Source organism: Lampetra planeri, chromosome 20 (genome assembly GCF_965212315.1).
Source record: "Lampetra planeri chromosome 20, kcLamPlan1.2.h2, whole genome shotgun sequence".
Classification (NCBI taxonomy): Eukaryota; Metazoa; Chordata; class Hyperoartia; order Petromyzontiformes; family Petromyzontidae; genus Lampetra; species Lampetra planeri.
In genome coordinates, this window is record NC_136126.1 from 10,730,042 (window position 1) to 10,743,513 (window position 13,472).

The 13,472-nt window shown below is 45.7% G+C and overlaps 1 protein-coding gene across 1 annotated transcript in view; it reads right to left on the bottom strand.

Annotated features, from left to right (window-relative positions):
* Window positions 1-3,260: 3,260 nt before the first annotated feature.
* Window positions 3,261-13,472, bottom strand: part of CHAT (choline O-acetyltransferase) — a 35,064-nt gene continuing 24,852 nt past the window's right edge. Inside the window, exons 11-14 of the mRNA XM_078603674.1 lie at window positions 11,684-11,855; window positions 7,651-7,713; window positions 6,629-6,766; window positions 3,261-3,626 (exon numbers count right to left, since the gene is read on the bottom strand). Coding sequence (XP_078459800.1) covers window positions 3,261-3,626; window positions 6,629-6,766; window positions 7,651-7,713; window positions 11,684-11,855 — 739 coding nt within the window. The remainder of the gene's footprint in view (window positions 3,627-6,628; window positions 6,767-7,650; window positions 7,714-11,683; window positions 11,856-13,472) is intronic.

A 13,472-nucleotide genomic window follows, 5' to 3' on the forward strand; every position in this document is an offset into this window, starting at 1 on the left:
ACCATCGCTATATTTATTTCTTATTCACAGTCTAAACCAGATGAAATATTGCAGTTCGTTAATACTGCCAACGCTATTCGTGCATTGGTGGCATAATATTTTCAACACGCACATATAAGAACACACGCATGGAAAGTATAAGTACGTACGTGCAGAAACAAACGTGACAGATTCACATTGGAATTCCACGCAGTGCTGCATGTCCCATGTGAAAGTTCTGGAAACGCAGTCAATCAACGGACTTTCAGGAAAACTACTGCCATTGTTTTGTTCACTTTCGCCTTTTTCAGTTCATCCATGTCACTTCATGCCACTATGCATTAAACCCCAAGCAATGCCCAACCAAGAGGTCACCATTCTCTTGGCTCTTTAATGCTAAAAGCAGACACACACAATCTTGCTCTTTGTTACTGCGCACAATAATGTCTCTCAATAGAATTTGAGTGTAGCCTTGGGCTGACTCAATGCTTTCTGTGGTGTGTATTTGGAAATGCACAACACAAAACACTTCATGCAAGCACTTGCATGAAAGCACAGCCAACTCTGCACATGGCAGAGAATCACGTGGCAAACACCTTTCCAAATACACCTGGCTGAGCAGCAGGGTTGTTAGGCCATCACTGGTAAACCCACCATGCTCTACCCATCCTGCAATAAATGATACATAATTCACAGTACAGGATTATTTGCTAGAGTCTGCATCATATAGCTCGAATGCGCAAAGCCATTAAGACCCTTTAATGTTCTTATGCAAGCGAGAGCTGAAGTCAATTTAAAATCTCAAATTAGCATGTGATGGTATCCATCTCCATCGGTGCACCCAAGCTCGTGGTGTTAATTCCACATTACAATGCTAAGTATCAATCTCACCAAAGCACAACCACTGCCGACTTTCTACAAAGTGGTGTTCATGTTTTTGGCCAGGATTTGAACTGGCAACCTTCTGACGCAGCAGCACTTGGACAGATTAGACCTTACCAACTGGAGCAAAACTGTATATTCACTGTTGCAGAAGCTGACTGCCCTGATATTAAAAGTAAAGGGCTGTCAAATGTACTTTGAGATATAAAAGAAACGAAAGCCCCAAGGCCTAATAAAATGCTGGTTTAATGGGACAAAATATCAAGATTGAATTGCCCGATGTATTAATTATGTAACACTGATGAGAATTAAATTATTTAAAGACAGATGCCTCACTCTTCATTCGTGAATATTTTCAATAAAAATCAAGATTTTGTTTGATTATTAGGTGCCAGTGACAGTCCACATCGTAAATTAGACATTTGATCAACAAATCGTTCATGAACAATTTACAATTCTGTGGCATTCATCATGCCAGGTGGTGCTGTGGTGAGAGAAACTTGACTCTTCATTGGAAGGTTTTGAATTTAAGATTTTAAAAAAATTTACTCAATGTGTATCCGGCGGTTACGAGACAGACTACACTCGAAGTGGGGGGGCATTCTACAGGCTGTGTCCTCTGGGGCAGCGACTCTTTCTATAAGGAGTATACTCGTTTGGGAGTGGGGAGGGGGGGGGGGCATTTTATACTCAAGTATGAGACGGGAGGAGAGGGAAGGAAGTTAAAATAAACAGGTGAGGGTGGGGGGGATCCAGGAGCGGCTGCCAGATGAGTGGAGTGGGGTGTTAGGGAATTACAGGCCGAAGAGCTTTCCTCTCATTTTGAGGCCTTCTATTCGGGGGGCACATTAGTCAACTACTTCCTTCTGTTTCAGACCCTTCTCCTAGGGGTTTCTGGGTGGGGGTGGGGGGGGGACTAGGTTGAGTGGACTGCTGAGGAAGGTGGGTACGGTTAGGGAGATAGGGATATAATTCCATGTAGGAAGCGAAGTCGGGATATCCTGTAGGTGCAGTGGGGAATTCCTCTGGAAGAGAGTGTGGAGAGGGGGGAGGGATTATTTACACCTAGATATCTGATCTGTGTTGGCCACTATCTGAATGGCGAGAGTGCGTCTGGAGGCTTGGGAGAGACTGGGGAAAGTGACATTAGTTCCGATGTCATTTAATTCAAATCACAGCCAGAGGTCGTGGGCTCGGATACGGTTGGCAGGATGTCGTCTGCGTCGAGATTGATTTTTTTTTCTTTCATCGCCTTGCCTATTCCGACAAAATGCCTAGACTGGATCTGAATTCCAGTGCTTTGCCTCGTGCCTCGACTCAGTTGGAAGCTGTTGGGTTTGACTGTCGCAGGAGGGTTTGGAGTATAGCTGCTTGAAAGTGTCTATGAACCGAGTGGGGAATCTGAATTTTCCAATGGCCCTTGGCAGCTATGTCAATTGCATTTTATTAGAGTTCTGATGTCAAATCTCTGCTTCGAATGAATCATGTTTGAGTTTCGCTGACTAGGCTCAAAAGAAAGGTGTCTCTGGTGTGGACCAATCAGTTTCAAAGACAATGCATTTCTTATCAGAGTATGTTTTTTGTTTGCATTCTGACCACAAGTATTGCGGTTAATGCAGATGTGATTCCTTGTTAAAAGGTTTCAGTTTGTTTTGTTGCCAGAAAAAAAGGGGAAAACCTATTCTCATTATCACGGTAATGGAATTACATCACGGGATAGATGATCACATAATTTTCATAATCATAATTTGGGCTTCTATAGTTTCTAAATGCCCTTGCGCAGGAGGTTATTGCAATGCATGAGAGGCCATTTAACCTCCGTGTTGAATACATCTGCGCTGTACTTATCGTCACATTGTTGTGGAACCGCCCATATGAATGTCTATACCGATACCTGCCAAGTAACATTCAGAATCAATCTGTAAACGCACGATCGAGTTCGTCATAGATCTGTCGAGACCTGCGGCTCCGGAGCCGCATGCGACTCTTCAAGGACCGCTGCTTCGTGACGTTATTAAGGGCCACTGTCTCGTATTTACCACGTGCGTTGTGAGTCTTGAAATTTGTAGTTTTTTTTACCCCTGGTCTAGACCGACATACTGGTCATTCTAGTCTCATCAAAGACCAGTACATAGGAGTAGTCTCTGTACATTCATATATAGTCTGTCCAGTCTGGCACCAACCTCATGCTATGGTGGACTAGTTTGTAAGTGAATGTCCTGTGTAAACACGCATATATCTGTACTGTGTAGCCCTATGTGTGATGAATACATAATCAGCATGTCCCATAATGCAAATGTCTCATTATCCTTATACCTGCCTAGTCCTGTTGATAACAACCTCTACATGACTTCTATCCCTGCTCAATCCTCGCCCCGAGTCGATGCTCTCAAACTTTCTCACTGTTTGGTCTTTGCACCGGCAATTGCCGAAGAGCCATTGCTGGCCACGGTGGAAGCCACGGCCGGAGATGTGCCACGATTTGTGGTGGTGGTGGCGGCGGCCGTGGCGGGGGCAGTAGCGGGGGCCTTGGAAGGTGTCGTGGCAGGCCGCTGTGCGCGCTTGTTCTGCCTCTCACACAGCGCCCGCATCTCATCGAGGCTGTCGTGCAGCGCGCGGGAGAAGTGCTCCGAGCCCGTGGTGGGGTCAGAGTGGAAGCTAGAGATGCAGAAGATGAAGTGGTTGTCCTTGGGGTTGTAGGAGACTCCGTAGCCATCCGGCACCACGGGGCCATAGCACATGAATGCGTCCATCGTGGTGGGGATCTGGGGTTCAGGGGATAGAGGGATGGCACTGATAAATCACACGCGCATTACTCCTGCATTAAATACATTCTTATTTATTTTGGGCCTCCCTAAGCTGTGTCAGTCAGGGTTTCTTTCACCATATTTCATCATGCTGGTAAGTGCGGACTGGTGAAAGGATGGCCTAGGGAGATGTTACTTGCCACCGATGTGAGCTGTGGCTGGGTATCAAATTTTTACCACCCAAGTCTCTAGTGTTCTGCAATAACCAAAGCGTTACCACCCGATCCTATGCAGAAATATACACCTTTCTTTACACGAGAGTTGGCTGGGTGGGCTTTGGGATCATATTGTAATGAGCGACTTTTGCTACACATCGTGTAGAGGGGACTTCTTCTTTATTCACACACGGGCACAATACAGGCCAACCTTATCTTCTCATTCTGAGTACAACACTTAGATGTTAGCATCTCTACTGGCTACACACACGATCGATCACAAGGCGTGGTTCCACCCGTCCACTCTCGGCTCTGTCGCTGGCTGGCGGCGTGCTGGGAAGGGTGATGGAACCCCGCAGGAGATCTTCCACGTGGCCGGACGATGGAGAGAGATCATGGCGAGCAGCGACGCAGTCTGGACCCAAGACTCCACACACGAAACCCGAATCCGCCTCCGCTTATATCACCGCAGGCGTGGTTAGGCTCCGCCTCTGGCCACGCTCTATCATGGAACCGTCGAGCAGGTTCCCGGAGCATCCCGGCAAGCCCCGCCCATTACCTTTGGCCCAGATACCTCTCCCTTTCGGATTGGATGCTGTTTTAGCATTGCCTGTAACCGTGCTTCCCTTTTCTAACCAGCAGGTGTCATCATGTCATTACAATATTATGGGGCCACAGATTGTGGGAGTCAAATGCGGCCATACACTCATGTCTTCGGTGTAGTGAGTGGATGGTTTCATCCAAGTATGTATGTATGTTGAACCTCTTTCGCACCGAACGTAGCCAACTGTGCTAATTGTAGGTGTGGGACAAGGACAATCCACCTATGACTGCATAAACATCATTAAATTCAGTTCACTTAATTCGGCATACTTCAGCTCTATTAATTAAATATGTAAATGGTATTGACATAAAATGGACACTGCAGAGTATTCAAGAAGGGTTAACCCCGTCGGGGAAAAAGAGCTTATCAAATTGACTTGCGAATGTAGCTCTGATAATGTCAACTTCCACAGCCGTTATCTGAGACAAGCTGGTGAACTGCTCAATTTAATAGCTTCAAATTGAATAGTAATGTAATTGTGTAATGTAGTTTAAATTTCAATGGCATGTTAGCGACACTCGGTAGTGCACCATTATATGTTACGCAAATAATATTATTAGTTTTTAGGTCTCACAGCTGGAATAGGCCCACGTGATCTGAGATTAGTCCTGTACCCACTTGGTCACCTCTATTTTTGATAATTCAGCCTTTGCATTGATAAATGTGTGGAATTCTTTGCAAAGCAGAAAGTATATTTGAACAACGACTTGAAAACGGTCACAACACACGTTTTTCGCTGCAAGTTTAAGGATATACATGGTAATATGTAGATGTTACCATGTAGATTCAAGGGGGCCTCATGGTGGTCAAATGTTAACTACCTCACCTGGTATACAGGAGGTTGTGGGTTTTATCCCGACCCTGACACCGTATGTTTGGAGTGTGCATGTTCTCCCTGTGGTGGCATGGATTTTTCTCCGGGTCCTCCGTTTTTTCCCTCCACATTTAGAAACATGCATTTAGAGTATTTGGCTGCTATAAAGTTCCACGTGACAAGCCAACTTCGTTGAGATATCCTTTCTGGCCAGGTCACTTCTGAAAAAGGGCTCTGCAGCTCAGTAGGCCTTACCTGGCAAAATAACAAAAATAGTTTAGTTATTTTCGTTTTAACATATGTCACAAGAGTCGCATGACAGCGATGTAACTGGCAATCTGGGAAATCTTGAGGGTCTGGTGACAAATAATTCCCGGTGATATCGCAGGTGGCCCAGCTGATCACAGTGCCGAAATCTGGCGACGCGAATTTAATTGAAAACGCCAAAACTTTGAACGTAAAAAAACCTGCACATTTTCCAGTGTGCAATTAACAACATAATATTGTAACAAAAATATTGTCCAAAACAAAAAATCCGATTTGCACACGTGGCAATTATTTTTGCCGACTGTAAGGCAGAAATGATTTAAGATGGGCCGAGAATGATTAAGGAGCCAATTAAAATTCAATTAACACAGGTGCAGTGGTGAATGGCATGGGTCCCTCTTGATGCTACTCGGCTCTGGATGACTGCCATCAGCCCCGACTGGGGTTCCCCATGCCGCGTAATAGATTATTGATCTCAGCTGTGTCATCGATAACTCGGAGTCGCGCGTGTTGCGCTGCTGCCACTCGCTCCACCCACACGCACGCGGGAAGGTGCTCACAGAATGAATCGATTCAATTAGGCCCACATCGATGATCTGAATGTGTTTTCTTCAACGTGAGATTTAACCCCCAACAACAAGCATTTACATTTAAGGCAGGCACTGATCCCAATAATGTTTATTTAAAATGGAACTTAACCCAGTCCTGTATTTTTAGCTCTAAAACCTGGTTTAGATGTGTCCTGTAGCTTGCTCCGTTAATGAAGGAAGGCCTCACCACAACTCTTCATTCTAATGATATTCTAAATGCACGTTTCTAAATGTGGAAGGAAAAACCGGAGGACTCGGAGAAAAAATGCACGCGACCATGGGGAGAACATGCAACTCCAAATATACAGCAGGCGTCAGGGTCGGGATATAACCCACGACCTCCTGTATACCAGGTGAGGTAGCTAACATCTCGCCACTTTGGCGCCCATTGAGGTGCACAGACAAAAATTCACTTTGACTTCACGTTATACCTCCGACAGTGTGAAACCAAATCCCGAACCTGCACCCCGCGTTTACAAACAAATCAATCAATAACACACAGTGATGCGGTGAGGAGGGGAAGCGCACACCTGGCTGGTGGACATAGCGAAGAGGTTGCTTTGGATGTAGGTGATGTCCTTAAACACCTCGGGGAGATCGTGGTCCAGCTCGCGCGCAATCTCCCGTAGCCCCAGCATGTGACAGTCAATGGCCATTCCTGTTATAGCCTGAGACCACAACATCATCACCATCATCATCCGCGATCAACCTACTGCTGAATGAAGACTTCCCCAAGCCGTCGCTATCTCTCGCTGCCCCACGATGTAACATTGTACCTCTGCACACGAGCCGATGTCATTGCTACATCCGCGTGGTGCGCACCCCCTTGGCTGCAATTCCATCGGTAGTCTCAACCACCGGTCATCATCCCTTCTGGTGACATGTCCTGCTCAAGCCCGCTTGCTATTCTTAACAGCCAATGTCACATATTTCACGTGCGTATGCTCTTTAATCCATCTGTTCCTGCAATTATATGAGCCTCTGACGCACCGACACAACCTCTCATTTCCGTGACCATTGTAACCCGTGCCGCCAGCACCGGACCAGCCCGGAGTTTTATGCCAGAGCCGCATGTCCCCGCTGGCGAATCCACTTTGTGTGCCTGGTTCCCTAAGTGGGCCTGAGCGCTCCCTTCTCTAACCGTGTTACACGCGCAGAGGGGGTCAACAATGGGTCGACACGGAAACGAAATGCGCGCTGTGACATCTCCCACATGGTTTCACCATTGGGGTCATGTCATTGTTACATCTACATGACAGAACGTTTAAAACATGAAAACAATTGCTGTACTTAAACATAGTCTAATCCAGCAATGGCTTTCGGGGTGAAAATGTCAAGGATTTTGCCGCACCGCCCTCTTCTGCCCACAATGCCTATTGCACGTGTCCTTTGCTCATGGTTCTCATCCGTCCAAACACCATCCAGACTCAATCCTGCCGAGCGTCCGAGATTGTACGTTGATCGGGTGCATTCATTTGTGATTTTGGTTATAGCCAATAAGATATTTGTGTATATATGCACATACACACACATACGGGATATAATCACTCACAAGTATGGTGTAATCCGTCTGTGCCTTTATCGCCTTCCACAGGAGCTCCATTCTCTCAGCATCCTGAACGGGGGAAATTGTGGTCACAAGGGGAGAGGAGAAGTCCCATTATGAAAAGCTGAACAAAGTAGCAGGGAGGAGGGAGTGTAGGCAGTGGAGGGGTTACACTGGATCAAAAATGAGACTTAAGGCGAGTGCAGAGGAAAAGGCAGATATTGGGGGCAAGCTCGGCTTGGCGTTGAAAAATGATTAAACGCCTATCCTGGACTGTATATTTTTTGTATATATATGAAATGTTCTTCCTGGCGTTTGCTCCAGGGTAAGATCCTATTTCCAGTCGTTGGCCTTATTTGATACGAGTTAAAGAGCCCTCAATTCTTGCACGAGGGAGGGAGAGGCAGAGGGGGCAAGAAGGTCGCATGTATTTGGGAAATTACACAGGGTTTTATGGGGTTTTTTTTGTTGGTGCCTTTTCAGAGGTAGTTCGCACGCTTTCGTGCTCATATGACAAAGCACTCTTGACCCACGCAGCTGTTTCCTCAATGTAATCATTTGCAGTGAAGTCGTAGGGGGTATGGAGAAATCATTGGACGGTTGAGTTATTTATTTACATTTTTTTTCGGAACCCCAAGGAAGCCTCACCCCGGTAAGGGAGACTCCCAGGAGGGCCGTGCTCCGAATATTTGGTTCAGTTCCCCAGGGAGGCGTTAATATCTGGACGAAACCCACACCTGTGAGGGTATAGAACTTAAATCAATTTTGGTGGTTGAAGTATAATCATCGCCCGTCAAGTATGGGGCAGTGTCCTGATCAGATAATGGTTCTGATCAGTGGCAAAAATTCCACATTTTCATGGCAGGGGCTTGAATATGCATGGGACAATTTTTAACTTTTCACAGAAGTGGTACCTGTTTTTGTCATATTTACCACTCCATTGTTACCTGTAACTGCTATGCCACGCAGAACTATTATCCTTTATTTGAGAGAACACCAGCATGCTTGGAGAAACCCACATGTTAGTGGAGAACACTCTAAACGTGCGTTAGACCACGTTTCTAATTAACTTTCTTAACTTGAAAAGTTGTAATTTACTTGGACAAGATATTTTGAAAATCAATGGGGAGGTCGAACATGTAGACGTCCTTTCAATAAAGAAATCATTAATTTTTTTTATGATTACATTTTAGATGCAAAAAATTAGTTAGCATGTGAAATGAGCTACGTGTGATGGATTATGTCCCATCACAGACAGTTTTAATCAGGAACAAACTCTAACACAAGGCTTAAATCACCATCGCATGACAGCGTTGATCGCAGATACAGAAAAACTGTATGGGTCAACGGCAAGTTGTATACTATTACATTTCTACTTCAATAAGTGTAGTTATTTTTTCTACTTCTTATTGTAATGCCAGTGTATGTAGAAATTATTACTGGTAGGAACCACCTGGTTCCACCAGCCCATAGGGGATTATTGTGTCCGTCCGTCGTGCATACAAAAATGGGAGGGGTGGGGCTGGGTGGAGAGGGGAGGGTGGGGAGGGTGGGGGGGGGCTGGGTGGGGAGGGTGGGGCTGGGTGGGTGGTGGGAGGGGTGGGGCTGGGTGGGGAGGAGCTGGTCACCCCGTGGTGCCCTTATAAAACTCAACGTTTAACCTACTCACGCCGGCTTGTGCCCGCCCTCACAGTCGGCCATATTTGCGGAATACACCACGCCGCCGTTGACCCTGGCCATTGACCGAGCAACCCAACGTTCCTACCAGCTCCCTCCGCAGGAATGTGTTTTCCCTTTACATTGGGGTCAGACACACCCTTGAGAGATCTGATTATTCAGACGATGAGTGCCATCTTGCACAAAATGAAATCTCTCATCCCCGCCTGATCCACCATACCCCCACTTCCCAAGTCACAGTATTAGGGGGCACAGTCAGTGAGGCACCATTATGAGCAGACCGGGAGCTTGGCAATTTCATTGCAGCAGGAGGAGTCCGTCACCCCCCCCACCCCCACCACGAGCCCTCCGTTTTTTCACTTAACGTCATACGCCGCGTGCTATTAAGAGACTGCGCGAGACACCGATGTGACCCTCCCCCCCTCCCCCGCCCGGTACAGACGGGGTCATTTTCATCAGAAGGTCACCCTGTGTGTCGCTTTTTGAGTGATTTTTTGTTGTCGCTATATATGTGTGCGTCAGTTTAACGCGTAGGCTGTTGCGACCGATCTCATCCATAGTAGAGGGGTTTTTTTTGGGGGGGGGGGGGGTTAGATCGCGTGAATATAAATGTTGTGTCGTTAAACCCGCCACCACCCGACACAGCCAATTAGTAAGGTTTGTCACGTAAACAAAACGTGTCAATTCGTTACTCATTCAGCACACCGGTTGTGTGTTGGAGTGTAAACCCACAATATTTACAATTCGAGCACGACATTTCGCCAGTAATTATAACCAGCATCATCATAAATCCTCCTATTTCGGTCTTAAATAGAGGGATACATGTGATGCCGTCACTTGTGAGCCGATCAGGGGCGAAGGGTTAATATATTCATGTAAATGACAATGGCTATATATTCTTGGTTTGGTTATTCACAGTTATTCATGTGTGTGTGTGAACAATCTTATAACAGAGCCGTGTTATCCAATAGGCACAGTGCCTACGAAAACTAAAGGGTCTACGAAAGAAAACTTTAACCACGTTTTTTTATTTGTATGATAAAAAAAAATGTAACCAATTATATCTTCTTGAATAAATGTATCTATATAGCAAGGATAGGCACAGCGTTTCAAGTGAGATCTGCTTATATGCGGCACACAGCGCGTTCCCATCGAATGAGGGCACAGACTAAATAATGAACAACATCTATCCAGCGGCTGGACGAAGTCCGCGTGAAACAAGCGAGTGACAGCAGCGGTACCAACTGTCGAGTTATTATCACTCAAGCAGTGCCGGATTATCCCAGTAGCACAAGTAGCTACAGATGCTACGGGTCCCGCACTTTCAAGGGCCCCGCGCTAAATGCTTTCAAGCTATCAATTCCGGTTCAGTTATTCTGCACTTGCTCTATTACTATAGTTCTATACCACCTTCAACTTTTATGAACGACTGGGTGTTTAAGGTTAACGATTTTTCGTATTATCTGTGTTTTAATATTTATGTTTTTATTTTATTTTATTTAGGGTCCCTTTATAATAGCTGAATCTGACACTGCACTCAAGGCCTACGAAACAGAAGCGCCTACGAAAGCTCTAATCTGGCCCTGTCTTGTAACGATCCCTTTGTGGCCCGATGCGACACTGCGCGGTTTTCAGCGGCTGACTCGCAACCAGAAAGCGTGCGAGTTAAAATCCTAGCCGTGGGGGTGGGGGGAGGAGAGGATTTGACTCGTCAAATAAATAAAAAATCAGACCGCGTGATGCAAATGCAGGTTGGTCCACAAATAATGACAATGTTTATTATACCCTTTGTTTCGAACATGAATACAAATTTAACTCATGAGATTTCATTTAAAAAAATTAAGGTAAACTTACCCTGATTGAACTACCCTAACCCTATGATCTAAATGCCTTAACAAAAAAAAGTTAGCTGCGTTTAAAGATAAAAGTTTTTATGTTTCGATAATATGAACAATTTAGTATGAGTGCTATTGAGAGAGAAGTGAACGCGTTTCGTCACCAGGGGTGTGGGGGTTGGGTGTTTGCATCGGTTGAGTGGTCCGCGGGCCAAAGAAGTTTTAGAAACACTGCACTGGGTCATCATGAGACTCCAGTTCAGAATTAGCTGAGCGTGCGATTATAGCGCTCAATTAATTATACGAAGACGGCAGGAGAGATGGTGAGAAGACGTCAAATAATTCGGAGGCCACGAATGAACACGTTTCTACTAAAGAAATGAAGTGATTGAATAAAATGAGAGATACGGTTGGCCAGCAGTGAAAATGTACAGGCTCAGAACAACAACAGCAGCAACAGCAACATCGGAAATAAAATGAAGATCTCGACGTTTCGGCAGACTCCCCCTTCTCCACCGTGTACTCACGGACACGCCGGCTGCTGCCTCCCCGGCCTCGCCGAGGCTCGCCGACGACCTGCCCATGGCTCGCACAAAATCCCAGGCCTCCCTCGTGGCAGAGCGAATGTTGTCGACGCGGCCCTCCTGGAAGCGGCGCAAGGAGGCGCTCTCGTACGTAGACACCAGCCGTCCGTGGCACCTGCAGAGGAAGGGCGGGGGTGGGGTAGCAGGCAGAGAGACCTTGAGGAGGTGCGACTGAGAAACACTGTGGCAGGGAAGAGAGCTGATGACCGCGCGAGAGTGCCGTGCTGGCACCGGTTAAATATCGGGCAGCTTCCTCGTGTTAAACGACGTTGTATGTCGAACATATTTGCCCGAGCTGATCACCAGTTGAAACAGTGTCCAGTTATAAACTTTAGACGGACAAAAACATGTCTAGAATAAGTAACTACGATGTCATTTGTGACATCAAAATCCACGGATAGTATTTTTTGCATCGTGTTCAAACTTGACAATTATTTAACGAATTGTTTAGGCTTCGTGGATAGCGGTGTGGCTCACCGTATGTGCTTTCCGTGATTTTATTGATAAGGAAGACAATTTGACTTTCAATGTGTATTTGAACACTGTGATTAATAGTACAAACGATATGACGAACAATACGTTAAATAATTTTCATTCCTCCATGTATGTACGTTGAACCTCTTTCGCACCGTACGTCGCCAACCGTGATAATCGGAGTTGCGGGGGGAGAATAACAAACTAAACACGAAAATTCAGTTCTCAAGAAATGAGTTTCCAATCGCGATTTAAAAGTGCATAGCTCCAGTCGCTTTCTAATATCGGAAGGAAGAGCGTTCCAGACGGCCACGGAAGCTCATCTAAAAGCGCGCGCTGTGGTGACCGTCTTTGTTCGATGGCCAGCCAGAAGCCGCTGCGAGGATGACCACCGGAGTTTGCGAGACGTTTTTTGCTCCTTGACTAAACTCGACACGCATGTATACATGGATATATAAATGCACAAGCCCCACATTTATCGTCCATTCATCGATATGATATGGCAGACATGTCCAGAAAATGAACATATCTACAGATAGGCACGAATTATGATCGCAACATTTGAATAAAGGGGCCAGATGCTGATGTCTGTGTCAGAACACTGAGCCAGTAAGGATAAGAGATGGTTTAAATGATAGGGGGCTGCCTAATCTAAAATTGGTCATGTATAAGAGAAGGCAGACTTTAATCGAGGCACATGCTGTTTATAAATACACAGATTGCCAGGAGAATTAAGGTAAGATACGTAAACTGTATACACAAGAGGTGCACTTGAAGATCAGCCATGTATAACACGAGATTAATAAATGTCGAGACATAGATACCATCTATTGCGCTTCTGTGTGACGGAACAAGTATAATAAACTCGTGTAGTAATCACCCCTTTGTCTATGCACTCTTGGACAAAGGCCTTTCCACGCTAATTCAGTCGAAGGGAGTTTCTTTTATTCTACTTCACTATGTTGTATAGTGGAGGTTTGTGAAGATATTCTTTGGGTTTTTCGGTAAAGTCACAGAGATACTGTAGGTTCAAAGAAAATAACAAAAACTAAGACGTTTCGATCGCAACACATTTGTGTTGCGATCGAAACGTTGTTAAAACCCAAAGGATATGAATTCCTGTAGTCACGAAAGCTTTAAGTCAAGATTTGTTTGTGAAGATGTAAGCCAATCACAGTGTTCAGACATAGACAAAGATCCCCCGTATAGCGGTAACAGACTGTTGGAGCAAGTGCTGTTAGCGAGCACCTATGAAGCC